This window comes from Notothenia coriiceps, unplaced genomic scaffold (genome assembly GCF_000735185.1).
Source record: "Notothenia coriiceps isolate Sejong01 unplaced genomic scaffold, NC01 NC01_scaffold00016825, whole genome shotgun sequence".
Taxonomy (NCBI): domain Eukaryota; kingdom Metazoa; phylum Chordata; class Actinopteri; order Perciformes; family Nototheniidae; genus Notothenia; species Notothenia coriiceps.
The window spans coordinates 196,637-218,052 of record NW_011349526.1 but is presented as its reverse complement, the minus strand read 5'-3'; the positions used below and the strand labels follow the sequence as shown (position 1 = coordinate 218,052).

The following is a 21,416-nucleotide window of genomic DNA, read 5'->3' as shown; positions in this document are numbered from 1 at the left end:
GGGAAGTAAACATTGTATAGTTGGAAAAGTCCGAATTTTGAGATTTTGAGGAAAAAAGTCCGAATTTTGAGATTTTGAGAAAAAGTCAGAATGTTGATATTTTAACAAAGAATCATAATTTTGAGATTTTGAGGAAAAATTCATAATTTGAGGAAATATTCCCAATTTTTTAGGGAAAATTCATAATTTTTGAGGAAATATTTTGAGGAAAAATTCAAAATGTTGAGATTTGGATAAAAATTCAGAATTTTGAGAGGAAGTCCGAATTCTTTGGAAAAGTTAAAAAAAAATTGAGAGAATCTGTGTTTTGAGAGAAAATCTGAGTTTTGAGTGTAAGTCACAATTTTAAGGAAAAAAAATCAATATTTTGAGAAAAAATCATAATTTTGAGAAAAAATCATACTTTTTAGAAAAAAATCATAATTTTGAATTTTTTTGAAAAAAATCATAATTTTGAGGGGGAACAAGATCACAATTTTGAGATTTTGAGAACATCAGAATTTTGAGAAAAAGTCAGTTTTGAGAGAAAATCTGAATTTTGAGAAAAAGTCAATATTTTGGAAAAAGTCAGATTTTTTTTGTTGAAAAACTCAGTATTTTGAACATGACAGGATGTATGATTACCTACAAGACCTGGTATTCCTCCATCTTGTGACTGTGGAACTCCCTCTCTTGGATATCAGCATGTGAAGGACACTGTTCAGGAACTAGTTGATGCTCTGTATGTGATGAATACTTCCATTCTGGAGAGCCGGGGGGAACAGGGAGATGTCTCTAATATAAAATAACACATAAAGTTCCTGTTTCTGACCCTCCTGCTCTTCTTCCAGGCGTTTGGTACGAACCAGGAGGATTACTCCAACTACATCATGAACGGCATCATCAAGTGGGGAGACCCCGTGACTCACGTGCTGGACGACGGAGAGCTGCTGGTGCAACAGACCAAGAACAGTGACCGCACTCCTCTGGTGGCCGTGCTGCTGGAGGGTAAACTCCTCACACACACACACACACACACACACACACACACACACACACACACACACACACACACACACACACACACACACACACACTAACCTGTCGTCCCCCCTCTCTCAGGCCCCCCCCACAGTGGGAAGACTGCGTTGGCGGCTCAGATTGCAGAGGACTCAGAGTTCCCCTTCATTAAGATCTGCTCTCCAGACAAGATGATCGGACACTCGGAGATCTCCAAGTGCCAAGCCATCAAGAAGGTGAGCTGCAGATTTTACAGATTTAACCCTCGCAGGAAACAAGCTAACATTTACAACAACAACAACAACAACAACACGCAGATTCAAACACTAAAGAAGCCTTTTGAACACAGACATTTACAGTTTTACAGTGATTTGTCTGGCTTGATGTTCATGGGTTAATCAGAATATAATGAAGTTGTTTCCACATGCATTCAACAAAGAAAATATGCCTTAACGAGAGGTCAAAACAAGAGGTAAAGCAAGAGGTAAAACAAGAGTCAAAACAAGAGGCAAAACAAGAGTCAAAACAAGAGTCAAAACAAGATGCAAACAAGAGCAAACAAGAGTCAAAACAAGAGACAAAACAAGAGTCAAAACAAGAGGCAAAACAAGAGGCAAAACAAGAGGCAAAACAAGAGTCAAAACAAGAGGCAAAACAAGAGCAAAACAAGAGTCAAAACAAGAGGCAAAACAAGAGTCAAAACAAGAGTCAAAACAAGAGTCAAAACAAGAGACAAAACAAGAGGCAAAACAAGAGACAAAACAAGAGGCAAAACAAGAGGCAAAACAAGAGTCAAAACAAGAGGTCAAAACAAGAGGTAAAACAAGAGTCAAAACAAGAGTCAAAACAAGAGTCAAAACAAGAGGTAAAACAAGAGGTAAAACAAGAGGCAAAACAAGAGGCAAAACAAGAGTCAAAACAAGAGTCAAAACAAGAGTCAAAACAAGAGGCAAAACAAGAGGCAAAACAAGAGACAAAACAAGAGTCAAAACAAGAGGCAAAACAAGAGACAAAACAAGAGACAAAATAAGAGACAAAACAAGAGGCAAAACAAGAGGCAAAACAAGAGGCAAAACAAGAGGCAAAACAAGAGACAAAACAAGAGGTAAAACAAGAGACAAAACAATAGAAAAAACAAGAGTCAAAACAAGAGTCAAAACAAGAGTCAAAACAAGAGGTAAAATGATAAGCAAACAAAAGTTGAACTGTGTCTCGTAATGCTCTTCTTTGTAGTCTGTCACGTTGGGAATTGTAGTCTTTTATCGTACGTTTCATTAGCATTCTCTTAGCTTAGCATTACCTACTTGTCCAGATGACTCTATAGTTGTCATTAAACCTGTAGGTGTAAGTTCTGTATCTACCTGTTTTTAAAATATTTAACATTTTCAAACTGCAGACAGGTGTAGTCGCTAACTCCAAAATAATTTATGAGGACAGATGTCATTAATAACTTAATTTAGAAAACAACGGTTCTCCTCTCCTGTGAAGAGCTTCTGTATTTATCTTTAGTACTTATGTTATCTCATTTGGAAGCTAAACAGCGGACAGATGTTCATGAAAGCTGACAGATATGAACAGATGCTAATGTTGCTATAGACCATGGATTAATAAGACCTGGATACAGCGTGGGAGGCGGGGTCTCGTTCTTTCCTATGAGAGCTGCTCATTGGCGCATGAGGACAAAATGGCCCAACTTTTGAGAGAGCGAAACGTCGCAGATTACCCGTCATGCCTGGCTGTCGGAGTAGAAGTACCCATATGTGTGCTCATAGAGCATGCGCAGTTGAGTTGCCCCTTAAGCCCCGTCCCCCGAACTCCCACTGTCAGACGCGCATTCATAATGCCGAGGAAAATAACTCTCAGAATAACGTTATAAGCACATTTTACAACTTGAGGACCTAATGTTTTTGATAAGGGCTATACAAATGTTCATATAGGTAGTTTATTTGGTTAAAAAATAATTATCCAACGATTTACAGACCACTCTTTCCCAATGTTAGTCAATGGGAAAAAGTCTTTCTGGGCCTAGGGACATCACGGACTGATACGGAAGTTGTAGTACCGCCGTTTGGACACAACGAATATTTTCCTCAGAGTCCGGCCCACTTCCTGGGGGCTTGCTTCATTTGGGTAATCCTCCCTTAGGGACTTATTCCGGTGTGAACACGATTTACTAGATAGTTCCGGGGAAATAAAAGTTCCGGGAACTATTCCTGGGAAAAGTACTTGGTGTGAAAGCGCCTAAGGATTTCCAAAACAAGATCTACCTAGATTAGGAGTGCTTGCTCAGTGACACTCCAGCAGGGAGGATGACTGCCTTTAAGGAAACCTGAATTTCTAGATCGCAATTTCTGACATCCTACTTTGTGACACAATGAAATTAAATAATCAAAACAGCAACACTCCTGATTGGCCTGGTGCATGGTTACTCTACAATGGGGTTGATTACCGTACATGTATTTCTTTTATTTATAGCAGAATCCTTCATAATGAGACGGATCTTAAATGTTGTATTCACTCAGTGGTTAATCATTGAAGTTTGATTGTACTTAATTATTTCCTTCATATAAAGGCTCACGTTTTTTTTTAAATCACAGCACTTTCTAAAAATAAATAAAATCCTTCATGTCAAGTGAAGGACTCTGCTTCTGAACTCCTGAATGAGTTTTATTAGCACAGCGAAGTAGAAAGGATCACAAATCAAAGAAATATGATCCCATTTATGCTATTAGAAAAAAGCTAATCTTTATTGACAACCTAAACATAGTGTTATCTGTCCTGGTTTGGTTTATTGACAACTTTTTAAATTGTTATATTTATAAAATACAACATATCATTCTTTGTTATGGATAGATATGATAACGTCTTGGATTAATCTCGATCTTTGTCCTAGGTGTTAACCCCTTTGCAGCCACTTTCAAGGTAGTAAGTTCAAGGTCTGACTTTAAGAAATATTAAAAATGTGAACTTAAAAAAAAACCTTTGACTGGTGCACAAAAATAGCCAGCGGTGTTCAAGCATGCAGTTGGATGAACACAAGGACAACATAAGCTTTTTCCGTGGGTTTACGTTATGTTGTGTTATTTCTGAGAACACATAACATTTATAAAAATAATATATAATTCAGGTTTGGAGAATTATTAAAAACACTGATTATTAAATGTATTCATAATCTATTAATTCAGTAATTGTGTGGCACTGGGGCAATAATCAATATATACAACATAACTAAATGCAAATAGCATTAAACATTTTTTTATTTTATTAGACATATTTTAAATGACACATAGCTGGTGTTCGTTTAACTTAATATCAAATAATTATTCAGATCCATAAAGTTTCAAGAAACTTTCACTTTATTTTGCACTAAAAAATAAATAATGGGGTACTCCAAAATAGGTCTGTACGCATTATTAGAATGGTCTTTTAATTCAAGGATATAAAATACATCTTCAACTATTTTAAACATCAATACATTGCTTTTTCCATATCTTATAAATGTCCTGTGTCTCAAAATATGTTGATTTAATGTTTTTGTTTTGCCATATTTTCTAGCAAATTGAATACAATTGAGTTTTATACTTTTAATTAGATAAAACATGCAATGAGAAAGCAAAACTATGAATCTATCAATGAAGAAAAAAATAATAGACGGATTCATTGATAATGAAAATACTGGTAAGTTGATCAAATCCCCCAATGTAAAGGCAAACCGGTTGTGTCAGTGTAAGAGTTTGTATAAGGCATGAGAGATAATAGTAAATGTTGTGTTCAGAGTGTAACTGACAGGCAGATGGCAGTGTGCTTCATCATGACACCAGTTAACTGTATGTAGAGCTGAAGATAAGATACTCCCTGACCGGAATAGAAAACCTGTGAGGGTCCTGCAGCGGAGAGGCAACACACACCGCTGCCTAACATTAAAGAACAAAGTAAGCGATATTTAGCATTATTGGGGAATATCTTTCTTGTAAAATGTTTGGGGTGTTATGGTAGCACTGGCATCACAGGTTCAATAAATGGGAGGAAAAATAACCCAAACTCAAAATGGCCCTGCAAAATTAGGTACTAGCAGAGTATCAGAATGTGTAGTGTAGTTAGCATCATTGATTTGTGTATCTTCTTTGTTAGCATGTTCACTTGTAACTGGCAGTGACAGACAGTGTTAGAGGATGTAAAACATAAACAATGATATTCAGCGGATTTTTGGGTGGATGGTGGAAGGAAGCTTGAGGGTCAGGTTTACATCCAAAACTGCCCATTACTATGTTTGCCTAGATATCATTATGCTAATGCTAATTGTTGCATTTGCAGATCTAACAGTGATTGGCTTTTGAATTTGTGACATTCCTGATCTAGTTCGACCTGGGTACATTTCAATCTCAGATCAAGTGTAAATAGTCAAGGTCAGACATTTTAAGGGGAATAGGAGTAAGAGAAAACATTTTCAGTGGATAGGATATCAACCATTAAAACGCTAATGTCTAGTTTTCAAAAAGGTTATTAAAGTTCGACATAAAAAAAATAAAATCATGGTCTGACATCTTTTTCCAAACACTTGATTAGACAGATTTCTGATTTTCTTCCATTGTGTGAATATCGCAGCAATCGTCCCTTATAAAAATCCATTATGCACCAAATGCTCATCAAACAGAAAATAGGCTGGCATCCTTTTCCTGAAGATATGGTGATTACATCATGTATAATTCATGCCCTCCACAATGATATCCATAATGAGCACAGAGCCATAGTTCTCTATGGAGGATGGATAATGATGGAGAGTTCAACCAGTGATGTCGCCATGGTAATGAAGCAGTAGCCGGTGCAGCCGAGACCACTGCCCAGTTTAGACTGGCAAGGCTCGACTGGAGGCCGGCTAACCTTCATCCCACAAACTGATAAGACTCAGCAGAGAGCACAAGACTGCGAGGGATGAAGGGGGGGGAGGGAGGGAGGGATAATGACAGGGAGGGTGGGAGGATGGTGTGAGAGAGATAATAACTACAATTACACACACACAAGACACCAGGTTACTGTGAGAAATAAGGCAGAACATTTGAAAACATGTTCACATGCATGGCGATTCTTCAGATACTATAGATCCGATTCCACATTTTCCCCCTCTACAATGTTTTTTAAGTTTATTAATGATATACGCTGCTTCAGCTCCATGAGTGGCGTCGCAGTGAGAGAAATGGCTCTGCAGCGAGAGCACGGTTTTCTTCTTACTCTGCATGCGTGCAATACTGTAGGCAAAAGGTATTTATACAGAACATTCCAACATGTCAACATGAGAGGAATCTGGAGGTTGAAGAAACAGAGCTTCTGTCATTTTTATAATTGACCATTTTGCCAGGGCATACTGTTTTGCTCCAGGACCGTCTTCTCATCATTTCTTTTATGCCAAATTGTCTACAAACATAAAGCCATTTTCTATTCCATTTCACATGTGAACTGTATGAATAGCCTGCAGTTCAGCTGTGGAAACAGACTTCCTCAGAGTTATGGTTTAGATTTTAGATGCAAGGACATGTCATAATATCTTCTCTCACTGCAGCGTCTAAAGTCTGTTGTGCACATGCAGTTTTGTAAAAACCCTGTCAGAATTGTGGTTAAGCACATACAGGGCCAACACATCAGCTTTCTCCAGCAAAAAGAAATGATATCAGCAAGCAAGTGGGGGAAGGGAGAGAGAAACTGGAGGCAACACAACAGGAGAGTCAATGGTGGAGAGACGGGGAGAGAGGGAGTGTTATAGAGCAGTAATCAGAAGATCATAGAAAAGTAACCAAGCAAAGGACGGGGGGGGGAGTGTGTGAAAGAGTGTGTGAAAGAGAGTACTACAGCAGTGTTATAGCAAGAGGAGAACATCTCTGCCCATGAGGGGCACATTCAAATGAATCAAGGGGTTTCATTACTGCTCTTCATTATTAGGAAGGATAAAGAGGGATTTTATTAAAGTCAATTCTTTTTTAAGCTTAGTGATACGATGGGCGAGTTCCTCCTCTCAGTCTTTCTTTCGTTCGCTCTGCTTCTGCGGGAACAATGCGATCAGCATGCATTATTTATTGGAAAGTATGTCTGTGTTTTGAAAAGTACTGTGTGTGCAGAAGTGTGTGAGTGTGTGTGTTTCAGTGTGTGCGATTCAGATTTGAATGAGGGGAGGGTGTGTTTTGCAGGCACAGGTGTAGGTCTGTATGATTTCATCACTTTGCATGCAAATTTGAACCAAGGATGGCCGTCAAGTCCGAGAGAGAATGGAAGGCAGGGTGGGTGAGAGAGGGAGGGAGAGAGTAATGGTACATGTGCAGGAAATGGATGGAGTGAGGAAGGGGAAGAGGAGAAAGATGGGGTGATGGCAGAGCTGCAGGCGCTGTGTTTGTACATGCATCTTCAGGCAAATTAATCACAAGATGGTCCCATACTCCATTAAAATGCTAATGTAGGAAAATCAAGACATTTCCATTTATTTGCAATATATCCCAGAGCCCACAGAGTGTGTTTGTGCTCAAAGTGGGCTGGGTACTGGATGTACATCTAATATAAAGACAAGTGCGAGATTAAGACGTTAATTAAAAAAAATATTTGATATGGATATTTGGAATCACTGCAGTGATTTGCGTCAAAGCATTTTTAAGTTGGAAAGGTTTAAGTATATTTAATGAAGGATTTGAGTTTGATCTGCTTACTTGTTCTTGGTTTGACGTGGATTTCGCAATATCTGAATGAAAGTCTGATGACAGTTTGTGAGTTGTTTGCTTAGGGTTCTACCGTCAATCAAATCTGATCGTTCCGACAGTTTAACTCTTAGTAAATAATACCACAGTGTGTTTTGTTATTACATCTTTAATTTTATAGAAAGATTTCTGAGGCTTTAAGTTATTCGTACAGTTATAATCTGAAGTTTATGATTAACTTCTTTACTTGCTAAAATTGTTTGTGAATATAAAAAATGTTGTAAGCACAATCAAGCACAAAAGGAGAGACAAAACCGTATGTAAAGTATTACATTTTGAACTTATTTAGGATCTTATTTTGGTGTCACTACAGCGGTGTGTTGCCACATCGGAGCAAGAAAGTTTAGTTCCTGCAGAGCCGGTGCAGAACTATTCTCTCAGCTACAGATTGACGGGGAGTGTCTCTCATTTATCACTTAATGTAGTTTCCTAGGAGACGTGAATTCGCTGTAGATAAATAGAGTAATGTCAACATATGTTGTTGATGGTCTCCATGCAGAGATTCATTAATATTCAGTGGCTCCACACTGATGTCAAATTGGTCTCACTGCAGGAAAAATGTATGTTCGATTAAAATAGGACAATTCATCATGTGGCAGTTGCTTGTCCCACCCAAAGTTAATTCCAGCATAGCAGTCCTTAACAATATAAATATCAAAAATAAAAACCAGTATTCACCTATGATGCATACTGGCAAGTGTTCAGTGTCCAAACGTCGCTCTTAAATGTACTACGCATCTATAAAAAAGTAAACTAAGTATTTATATGATAAGCCAGTAAATGTTGGTTTCTTCTCTGCTGCTCATTAATGGAAATAACAAGCCAAGCAAGTAAAACCACTATTAGGTTACACAATGTGGTTGGCAAAATCATCCTCTTCTATTTAAAAATATTTTCACTTACACCTCTAATGAACCAACTGTTGCATCAGTTTACTCTGAACTCTTGTGGGGAAACAACAATATTGTAAATGATATTGTTGCAGTAACATTTCTGTGCCCTGTCAGAGCATTAGCACGCAGCACAACACAGACACTAACAGGGAGCCTCTCCAGCAGAGCGGAAACACAAATATCAATGTTTTCTGAGGCTGCTGCCATGATTATTAGATTGATATAATGACATAAATATCCACAACCTTGCAGATCATATTTTCAGCATTTTCACACTCAGTGAATTGACGGTGAGGATATAGACCGGAAACATACGGAGAGAGAGAGGGAGGCTGTGCACTAATGTTCACGCTCAGCTGCAGTTAATGTTTTTGTTTGCAAAGTGTTTGAATGCATTTCTAAGAATACTATTCGGCTTACAAAGCAGCCATGTCAAGTCTGCTGGCATCATGAAGCTATAAAAAAACCCTAAACTTTAAAAAAATATAAAAAAGTCTTATTGAGACAGAACCAACATTCTTGTTAACTAAGAAACACTGCATTCAAGACTTATACTAATTATGTAGGAGCCAAAATGCTACTTAGCCTGAGTTTGTTATTTGTATTATTATTATTATTATTTGTTTACGTCACTTTTATTTGTATTTGTTGAGCACTTCCGGCAATCGTCACATGGGTGTGGTTTGTGTATATAGGTCACCTGTTACATGTCAGGTGCGGATGACAGAGGGTGAGCTTGCGCTGACATTTTTCTGTTGACCGTTTTGGTCCTTCTAAGTTATTGTGTGTTTGATTTTGTTTATTAAATATATTCAACCTTTCGACCTTCAGCATGGACTTTCTCATTGAAAACGCATCGCAGCATAAAGCCGAGCTTAGCCTTTCTGCGACTCAAATTTAAATGGGAATTGAGCCGCCACAAATTAAGTGCAATGATAAATGGTTAAAATATGATGCATACATATTGATTGAAAAGTATCCATCTACCATTGTTCCCTATAAGTCAAGCTCACACACAGAACACACTGGAGCCCTCACCTAGACTGGTGGGCTTGATGAGCTCATCCAGCAGGTCGTAGAAGGGCAGCCTCTGCAGCTTCACGTCCGGGTGGACCGGGTGCAGCGTGGAGCCGGATAGGTGGTGCGTCAGCCCCGTCAGCTCGTGCTTCCCGGGGCCCAGCAGCGAGAGGGGCAGTAAGGCAGCGGGCGACGGGGCTCCGCCGTGACCCTCGTAAGCCAGCTGTGTCAGGCCGGAGGGCAGTGCGGCGCCCCCGCCTCCCACCACACCAGCTGAGGCCGGGTGGTGCGGCCCGGGCATGGCCAGCTCTGAATGGGACACCATTTTGGCCGGGAAACGTCGTCGGTAGAGCTCTTTGACCTTCATGTGCACAGCGGGGCTGCAGCCGGCCTTCAGCAGGTGCAGCGCCTTAGTCAGAAGCTCGTGTTTGCGCCCGTGTTTGTTGCGCCCAGCGTATCCCAGCAGCACCTGCAGCTCCGACACTCGCAGGCTCATCACCATTTGCTGTGAGGACAAAGAAGATGAGGAATTTACTTTTGAGATGAGATTAATATAGGATGCAAAAATGTACAACACAACAGTCATTGAATTAGTCAGTAATGGATGTGTAGAGACCACCAGTGCAGCCAGAAATACAAAAGGTGGTTAGAGTCTACATACACTTTTCATAAAGACAGCTGATTCACAGAGATTTGAAAAAAGGTTATCCAGCTGCTGCTATACTACTAGTTTGGAGAAGTTCAATCTGACACAAATGTCCATTTAAGGAAAGCAGGAATGAACCGGCAAGAGAATCAGAAGCACAGAGTTATGGTGGGGGGTTAGAACGCGTTAGAATTATCAAAGATATTCAACACAATGTTTTCTACATCAGTGCGACAGGAAATGAATTATATCCCTGTGCGTAGTATGGTGGCTACGTCAGAAAACAACTGTCCAGTCAGAGCACAGTATGCGAGTGCAACGCAACACACTCAGATTTACGAGAGGCCAGAGCCTGCCTTCTACTACTTTGTGTGAGTGTAGCCGTACTCTGTGTGTCTTGGAGCAGTCTCAGGGAAGAGTTAGAGCAGATAGTGAGGAAGAAGGCATTCAGCTTCTTCACAAGTCCCTCCCCCCCCCCGCCACTGTCAGGCCGTCCAGGTATGGAAATAAATGGACTGAATTTTCAAATTCCTAATGAGATGGTTTGCATTAATATTACATTATATATATTATACTATATGTCGTTATCGGGCTCTACCTGCTCTAAGAAATACTAATTATATGCTAAGTCTCTCCCTATAGACATAGAAGCTTGACACAGCTGGCAGTTTGCCATACAGATGTTTAAAAACACACACACATTGAAAGCTTTTCTGGCAGGAAAGCTTTTTATTGCACTGGAATGAACACCATTCTCACACCAAGTCTCATTTTAGAACAGCCTCATTTCAATACATTTGTGTGAGAATCTGTCAGCTGGATCAGCACCTGTCCAAATACTGAACACACGCCACGGACACTGTAAGCACGTTTGTCTGTGTCGGAGTATTTTAAGTTACCAAGCTGGCCTGAAGGAGAGCTTGAGATTGGGGAAACATTATTTTTCTCAGATTCCTATAGATTGAATCATCACTCATGGTAAAGCCAAAGAAGCAAAACTGACTAAAACTAAAAAGTGAAGATGAGAAGAAACCCACACTCAGTTTAATTGTAAGTCTTAGTTCAAGTATCAAGGTTCAGTCAGCGACCAAAGAAAAATAAACAACACTTTCTTTAATTGTATTGTTTAACACTATTATTTGGTTGAAACAAAATACAGAGCCTAGCCATTAAAAAAACAGATTAAGCATACCAAATAAAAAGTGTAACGCACAAGATATTTTAGTTGAAGTGTGTGTCGAAATGAACCAAGAAAGAAAGCATTGGCTCATTCCCTAGCAGCCCTCACTAGCCAACATGGAGCAGGTGGATAGCATTATGGCAAATGATAGCCTTGACACAGACCATAAAAAAATCTTAACCGCGTTACTCAAACTAAAAACCTGGACACACATACTGAATGCATCAACATTGGGATCCGCGCACACACACTGGGTAGCCTGTAAGAATGTCTTGGACAAACATCCTCCCTTCATCTCCTTTAATGACAGGGCAGGGATAGAAAAGCGCAGACGCACATAAACACACGCCCCACAAATGACACACACACAGGGCTGTTGGTGCCCAGTGTGTCAGTTTCCGGGTAATTAATTATACACACAGTTATAATTGTTGTGTACACTATATGTGTGCAGTGGTGTCCATACATAGGATGAAACCTTTAAACTTTTTGTTGTTGTTTCATATAACCATGCATATTCCTTTTGGGTTACACTGAAGTGTTGAATTAGTTGGCATTGTACATGACACATATACTGTGAGCGATGTAGGCAATTTGTTGGGACCTTAGCATGGCAAGTAGCAAAACAAAAACACTTAGATGCAGAATTGCTTCTTTTGCATAGCTAGAACTGATTTGAATATGATATAGTTATATATCAAACATTGATCAAAAGCAGGTTCTTTTTTTAACTCTTTTACCATCTGCTGTTTGAAATCATTCATCCAGAGGAGTACATCGAACCGATATGACGAACGCATTATCAAATAATAATCAAACATTTGTTATCAAATTGAAGAAGCATAACTTTTTCTATCACAGTGGCTTTTTGATTTCTTTAAAGCACCATTTCATAATCTTTCAAATGTTTTTAGAGCTGTTATTTATTTTCAATGTTCATGAGGAAAAACTATAACTTCTGCTGTCTTACTTTGTTGTATTGTCTAAATGTAAAAAGTATAACCAATACATCTTCCAGTACCAAAACTAACTAACTACTTCCATTTTCAGCGTTGGGGCCCAGGTGTGAGAAAGACTTTCATTCTGGTCCCACCACAGAACGATCGTTTTGAAAAGAACTGAAACCCCCAAAATGTAGCAGGCTATGGTAAAAATTGTTTTGCACATTTATCTTCCTCCAAAGGTTATGCAATAGCAGAAAACACATTTGTGCTTCAGTTAACAAACAACACGAAAATCCAATGCAAAAGAGGAAATGTTCAAGAAAATTATTGGGAAATATTTCTTTTTTCTCATTAATTAAAAGGTGCGATTAGAAAGTTATAGTTAAATTGTTTCTGGATGTGTAACGACGAGACGCTGCTATTTATTAAATGGCATTAATTATATAAGTGTTCACACCTCATCTTGTCTGTTGTTTCCAGTCGTCTCTGTGTTCCCTCCTGCTGATTATCCGATTGTTTGCACCTTGTGCCCTGTGTTGTCTCCTCCCCCCTCACCTGTGTCTAATTGCTTCCCCCCACCTGTGTCTAATTGGTTGATTAAGTTGTGTGTGTATTTAGGCTCTGTTTCCCTGTCTGTTGAGAGGCTGGTGTGTGTGTGTGTGAGATCCTGGTGGCTGCAGGCTGGGCTCACGTGAAACAGCAGCAGCAGGATTGAGGCTGTGTGTAATGTTTTAATAAATGCCCACACCGGGTTGTATTTTTGGATGTTCTGCCTCTGCCTCCTTGCTTGGTCGGGCCGCTCAACGGTCAGTATCACAGGATGGTAGGAGAGATGAATTACCAACAGGCATGATTATAATGTTGTCTTTTCCAATGACAAAATGTGGAGGAACTCTGTTTAGCAACACTAAATCAGCTAAATGTCTTCAGAAGATTCTGATAATTACAAAAGCATATTGCAAACAGAAGATGGCGCTCTGCGGTAATCAAACACTAACCAAAGAAAAGGGTCTTAGTCTTAAAGCACTTTCTCACAGCTTATGATGTAGATATTGTCCCAGATTCTGCTTTTATGTCGATCACAAACACCAAGGCCAAGGAGATGCCTACAAATGTGTTGTTTCCAACCGTCTAAAACGCACCTATATACAGTTTACTATATGTATAAGACATGCATCAATCTAAGATGTGGGAAAACTGTGATTTTTGACAGGTTTGATGAAGATTATATACAAAATGAATTAAATGCCAATATTGTTGCAGATACATATTTGGGTGATCTCCAAGCCGCTGTTAGATTCCTGCACGGAGAAGAGACTTCAGACAACCTGGGCCTCAAACAAGCTGCACACTTCTCTACAGCTACAGAGCAGAGGCTGCTGTTTACACACCACACACTGCATGTTGTGCACAGCTGTCAGATATCCACACACGCAATATATGTAACACAATTACTAATCAGGACATAGACCTGTCCTTCTTCTAGTGATGCAAACACAGGTATGGTGAAAAAAGAGAGAACTATTCGAAGCAGAAAAAAACAGCGTAATATACCATCTGACAAAGGCCTGTGCTACAATGCTTCAATTAACTGGCTATTCTTTATAATATACTCAGATCAATAGGAGACAGAGATGTTAAGTTATAAATCAAGGGTTTTTATTATTATTTACAGCAGGGGTGGGGAACCTTTTTCCTTTGAATTTGTACAACATCCTCCGAGGGCCGTACAAATTATTGAACTCAACCTCTGCTTAAAAAAACTAAAATCACAGCCCATTAATTTGGCCTTTCTTTCATTCTGTGCAAAGAAAAAGCAACCTCTTAATCCAGATATCTTACCATGACTCGCGCATGCATGCATGTGCACGGTGTGGCATGACCACCAAAACAGAAAGATATGGACACAAGATGTGTGCAAATGTATTTAGTATCCATGTGAACATGATTTAAGTGGGGGGGACCTAACCTCCTCTAGGGGGGTCCGGGGGCATGCTCCCCCGGGAAGATTTTGTTTTAAATATTGAAGTTAAAAGCATCAATCTGGTGCACTTTGAGAGCAACATGAGGAGATCTATGGGTACATCTTTCAACACCCATTTGAAACAGAACTGTAAGCAGATTTTTCTTTTTGGATATTTTACAAATCACTCCCCTTTTAAACTCTATTCTTGTTATTTTTAACAACTTTTTTGTTACTGTCATAGTATTTTATACCTGTTTTTCATTTAGTCTCCAATGTCTCATTAGTAATTATAATAATCATATCAAGGTGTGCCTTAAAGAGCCTGTGACACGAGTTTCCCCCATCATCCAAACCCATCAATTTGAGTAAATATTGTCCCCTTGAAAACCGTTACTGAACTGATTTTGGATATTTGTACTTTGATAACCATTAATCTGCCCTTNGATAATCTTTCTCTCCCCATTGACTTCAATACATAATTTTTCCGAAATAAGGTCCCATGGGTCGGAAGTAGATGGGCGTGACTTCGCCTCTCTATAGTTGGTCGTGTTCAATTTGAGCTCAACTGACACAGTGGTATCTGCAGTCTCATATCTCTCTTGCGGCTTTCACACCTGCGCTTTTCCCGCTCTAGCTCCATGCTAGAGCTTTTCTGGTTCAGCTCCGGTTTCCCTTTTCTGTTCTGTTCACNACACACACACACACACACAACACACACACACCACACACACACACACACGAGTTTATAACGTAAACAATAAGCTAAACGCCTATAAACAAAACGAATTCCGCTGCACCGGGTTGCCTTCAAATAACATTTTACGTCCGGTATAGAGGCCGATGCACTCCAGCGTAGTTGTAACGAGGTCAGAGATCGTGGGGGCGTGGGGCTCGATGCTCACTGTTTCTTGATTTTGAATGTTCTTTGAAGATAACCCAAAACAATTTATACACAGCAATAAGAGCGCCAGCTCTCTCTTCGAAATTTTACTCTGATTTACCATCAGAGACTTTCTAAGTTTTACCCTATGCAAATTAATTTTTTTCCGCGCCCCCATCACAATGTCTGTCCGTATAACACAGATATAGAACATTTTCTGTCGCACACAGGCCGAGAGTACTCGTTCTCTTCTCTCGCTCCTATCACGAACAAACTCTGCGCAAGCCGCGAGCGCGCTTCCATCTGCTCTTATCCGGCTGAGCGTCGGCCCCTCCAGAGTTTTTCGAGCGGACTTCAGCCTGTCGACGGCTCAGCCGCAAGGAAGACAGAAGAAGGAAAGAAAGAAGAAGAAGACGACGAAGAAGAAGACGAAGACGAAGCGGAAGACGAGCCAAAAACCGCACCCTAACGTTGCGTTCGCAATTACAGTATGCGGTGGGCTCCAGCCGCAACTGAGCCCAAACGTAAACTATTTCTCTACGCGTGTGTACACAATTAACAATCTCCTTCATGCATTACTTTTATGTACACACAAAGCGAGTTCAACTAAGCTTATACTCCCCACCACAACTCGCCTTAATTACTTCGACGTCTGTTGCCTTCACGTCACACATCGAAGCATTGGTCCTACGTTGTTATCGTCATTATACACTTTTCATTACATGTGTTAGATGTCTTAATCTTTCATCTTACTTACACTTACTAACTTAAAATTATATTAAAAAAATTTATTTGTCACTCCATCCTTATTGATTTCATATGTGTCCGTCGGACACTCGTCATACTTGTCACACTATTACTACGATTCTCATCATATTTTCATATATTTGCCATCATTCGTACGTTATATCATACCCCCTTGTATATATCTATAATTAAAGATACTAACTATTGTAACACCCTTGTTACTACTTTTTAACACTTACCTTCACCGCTTGCATTTTGACCCTGTGGTTTGTTGTTGACGAAACGTGCTCGGTCTCACCTCTCAAAGATGTCGCTGTGCCACCCATTTTTGGTGGTTACTCGCGAGTCGGCTCACACACACACACACACACACACACACACACACACACACACACACACACACACACACACACACACACACACACACACACACACACACAGTGGAGCTGGTGAAGAAGGAGTAAGAGATTAACACCTCACACTGAGTATCTCCACTTTTGTCCTCCTCTCCATTAGCCAGTTCTGCTCCTTCTCCATCTTCCCAGACAACAGAATTGAGGAGGGGAAGTTTCTGAAGACATTCAACCATCTGACAGAAGTTCTGACGGAGAACCCCACAGCTTTAACATTAACACCAACATTCATTCAGTGTACTGTCAAATGACACAAAGAAAGTCTGCAAATCCTCACATCTAGGGAGGTGAACATTTAAGAACATTACTAAAACAGTCGCAGAGTAAGGAATGAATTGCATATTATTGCATTATATTCTCATGGACTTATTAGTGAAGCTTATGAGGAAGGGAAACACTAATTTGTGCCTGGTTTAGACGTGACACAGATCAAAGCCTTCGAATAAAAACAACAGAATGCTTCAAAGTAATATCAAAGACCTTGTAGTGCCACAATGTTCATATAGCCAGTGTGGCAGATGCTGCTTACTGATCTCGTGACAACATGAAAGTCAAAATCCTCTTAACTTGATTACATGAAATATGCCTTTTTGTTTTATTCACAATAAACACTATCATGACTGGAGTGCACTGAAAAGCCAGGTTTTCGTGCTCTATTGGGTTGTTTGACTGGAATAATTTGACATGTAGGTGGGAAAAGAAGCTGGAACAAAGGAAGGAGAGAGGGGATAAAACACAAAGAGAATAGCTGGGGGTAACGGGGGGGTTTCTACACACACAAACAGCAAGCAGACCAGTGGGGGTTTTTATAGCCTGAGAGGAAGTTTCTGACTTAAAACTCCCAGCCTGTGACATTTTGCGCCAATAAACAATCTCTCAATGAGACCATTTTGGTTGGCTAAGAAAAGCTGAGGATTCACCGTGTCCACCACAATGGTATACTCGTCAGATTGGAAATGCCCATAAAAAACACTTTGACTAACCTATGCTGCTAAAAATGAAACTTACAAAACCCAGGATTATGAAATGTCCTCAGGGAAGTAAACCACTGCACCGAAATGTATTTCAAAATAGACACACGCTACCAGAACCCTCCAAAGATAGTACATTTGACATTTCTATTAAAAGAGTTACAATCGGATCAAATCTAGCGGCAGAGAACAAGAGACGCCAATATATCAGAGGTTGGTGTCCTTAACTGACAAGACAACATTTCATATTTTGCATAGTTGGGAAGTTATAAATATGCACATTTATTAACACAAAGTCAAACTCAGAAGACACTAAATAATTCTCAGTCTAAATGATTGATATGTTAATGTTGGACCATGGATATAATTATTTAGATGGTGAAAACTCTACCCAAAATCTACCTGCATACACCTATAGTTCTACCACTATACTCTAACAAGATGCATCTTCTGCTTCAGCAGCACTGTTTCTCTGTAACAGTCCTATAATGAGGTTTCTGGTGTTTGACCAGTTAGTGATTAAGTAAGACGGGCTTCATTAGTTATTCAGAATAAAAGGAAACACTTGTCAACGCTTGTGTGGCTTACGGATGTAACAGGTAACTGATTAACTGGTCAAATGCCTAATGGTTAGTATTAACGTTTGAAATGTTATTATCATTAAATCTGTGTTTTGTTGTTACTGCCAGGGTTTCATTTTATTTAGGCGACCTCTACTGAATGGAACAAAAATGATGTTTTATTTCACTCAAATGAATTAGTAGCCAAAACGTACTCAGCGCTTACATACTGTGCATAATGTCAGCCAGTGTGCAAAATGAAGTGTATGAGTGACAATGAGTATAAAGGTAGAAGTAACATTACAGCTGGGATTGTGGCAGTGCGTTGTGTCTACAGATAATTGTTTTGGAAAACAAAAGCAGCAACTCCTCAAGACTAGGGTTGGGCAATTGGACAATCATTTATATATCAGATCTTATCAAGAGATACCAATAAGTTAAATATTTAGTCTGTATGAATAGCAAAAGTGATGAATTATGGTAAATATACTACAATCAGATGGAGCAGTCGTCTCTGCTAAAGCTATGCAACTGTCTTTTACCAAAAGCTAACTAAACTAATCTTTACAAGAGGTTTTAATCAAATCATGTGATCAAACACAGAGGGAAGAGGATGGAATGAAAACCATGTTGGACTCCACAGAGCACTAAAAGATTAAATCTGCGTTGGTCCTTGCAAAGCATCATTTTTCACAAAAATCAAACTCAAAAGAAATTGACTGAACATAAAGTTAACATCTTTTATCTCTGGGTCATGAGAAGTCCCATAACCCCTCCGACTCAAAGCTTTTAGATGCAGTGTTGTTTGTACCTCATGCTGTTTCTTTCTAATGCTTGCAGAGACATGTTGCTTCCTTTTCCCAAAACATCTGTGCTGACTGTGTTCAAACTGGCCCAAAACGGAGAAAACAGTGTTGGCCTAAATGGCGCCCAACTTGCATATCTTGATATCAAGGAGCTCCAACAGACACATTTCCATCTCTGCTGATCTTCTAAATGTCTATCTTTACATTACAACTTGAATACTTGATAAGAAGCAGCTATTAGGCCTTCTTTTTTTCTTGTGAGGACCACAAGACTTCTTTCATCCAAAGACTGCTAAATCTAAAGATGCATTCTTGTATTTCGGGGCAGTTTTGGCCATCTTTACTATACTTTGCCTGCAGTTGGCACATCACACATTGTTGTAGAGCAGTAGGTTCATTGTGTCCCATTGTAAACGTCTATCTAGCCAATAACAGGTTGCACTATTTATAAATGAGTAAACGGGGGGGTAAGATAATACAATATATCCTGTTTGTTCCGGTTTTAGTGTGAACATATTGTTCATATTGTAGCGATGAGACTCTGCTAAATGTTTTTTAATAGAGAGGCGAAGTCCCTCCCTTTCCGGGGGACCTCCATGTGACCTTATTTCGGAAAAAGTATGTATTGAAGTCAATGGCGAGAGAAAGATTATCTTTCGATCCCGTTTAAATTGTGCCACGAATTACACATATGATGTTTATCAATTTCAAATATAATTTTGAAAGTAACATTTTTTTAAATGTATCATAAAACTGTGAACTAACACTTTCTTTTGTGTGAAACCCCTCAATGAACTACATCTCCCGTCTCGCACCACACACCAAGACGGCCGTCACGTTGGCACATTTCACTTCTTTCTTTCAGAATGAGACGAAGTAGTCTTTCTAGTTGCGTATTTTTCTTAGTCTTATATTTCAACGGTTTTACGACAAACTGTGACCTTTTTTACATGGAAATTATTTTTTAAGATTGACAAACATCATATGTGTAATTCGTGGCACATTTCAAACGGGATCGAAAGATAATCTTTCTCTCCCCATTGACTTCAATACAAACTTTTTCCGAAATAAGGTCCCATGGGTCGGAAGTAGAAGGGCGGGACTTTGCCACTCTAAGTGTCATGTATTATTATTAAAATGATTATTCTTATATGGTTACATAACGCTTTACAGAAGCACGTTGTCCATAAACTACATGTCCCACAATGCATCTCATATCAAGCGTCTTTGCACATTTTTGTTTTTATTAGTTTGCTCTTGGTGTTCTTATAAACTCAGATCAGCTGTATATAACCCTGAACAGACAGAATCAATGGGTTGATGGCTGAAAGTGACCAAGAGAAGCTTTGTCACACTTTATGTTGTTCTATTAAACCCTAAAATGCATTGGTATGGTCTGTTGATCTGTCTAACCTTTCTACATATTGCCTTGACAATATGAGCAAAGAAAAGGACAGCTAAATGCACCAGAGGACCTTTGACAACGATGTATGTTAGAATGAAAAATAGGAGCTTAAAAAGTGAATTTCTCTTGTAAATATAATGTTGTTGTTTAAAGAGTAACTCNGAACTCATGGGATACAGTGAGTTACTCTTTAAACAACAACATTATATTTACAAGAGAAATTCACTTTTTAAGCTCCTATTTTTCATTCTAACATACATCGTTGTCAAAGGTCCTCTGGTGCATTTAGCTGTTGCGTTTAGATATTTGCAAGAGGAAATACATGTCCTTTTCTTTGCTCATATTGTCAAGGCAATATGTAGAAAGGTTAGACAGATCAACAGACCGTACCAATGCATTTTNGAAAAGCTCTAGCATAGAGCTAGAGCGGGAAAAGCGCAGGTGTGAAAGCCGCAAGAGAATTTGAGCTCAACTGACACAGTGGTATCTGCAGTCTCATATCTCTCTTGCGGCTTTCACACCTGCGCTTTTCCCGCTCTAGCTCTATGCTAGAGCTTTTCTGGTTCAGCTCCGGTTTCCCTTTTCTGTTCTGTTCACACCGCCCAGAGCCCGACTGGTGCAGCCGCTGCTGCTGCTTCATGACGTCACCGTTTACATCGCGGATTTGCTCCCCAACGGCGCTCACAACAACAACAACAACAACAACGGGGGACTGCGTTGGGTCGATGATCGTGTTGCTTTTAATCATACGAAGTCAGATTAAATAAAATAGCGACTTCTCCAAGCTTATACTTTTCTCCAGAGTGCCCTGGTTCATTGTTTATTAAATGTGTTTCAGCGGCATTTACCGACCGCTGCAGTGCTGCTCCTCCACTGGAGTTTATTCTCCCGTTAGCTCCGGGCTAGCTAATACTTTAGAGCGGCCTCTCTAAAGTATTCACTGTCTGACTGTCACACAAGCAGCTGATACATATCCCCAATTCCCCTTAAGTGAATGTGTGTCAGTCTGAATTGAAGCTGTTTGGCATCACAACGCTGTTATTAAAGTGTCTCTGGTATAAAATGGGTGATGTTAGCCTAGCAACCGAAGGTAAACTGACTACTTGCTATTGCTATCCTATTGTGGCATAAGCCGTTTTCTACAGGCACATGATTTTACTGGCGTATTTTTCTTTATGATTCTACTTGTGATAGTCGGACATGACAACCTTTGCAGCCCATGTATTGATTCCATCCGATAGCTGCTATAATA

General features: G+C 39.6%; 1 protein-coding gene across 2 annotated transcripts in view; it reads right to left on the bottom strand.

The window, feature by feature from the left end:
- The window catches only part of LOC104949846 (E3 SUMO-protein ligase PIAS1-like), a 54,938-nt gene that overhangs the window by 17,156 nt on the left and 16,366 nt on the right, over positions 1–21,416 (bottom strand). For both annotated transcript variants that reach the window (XM_010776275.1, XM_010776276.1), the window contains exon 2: positions 9,668–10,151. In XM_010776275.1, the coding sequence (XP_010774577.1) occupies positions 9,668–10,151 (484 nt within the window). The remainder of the gene's footprint in view (positions 1–9,667; positions 10,152–21,416) is intronic.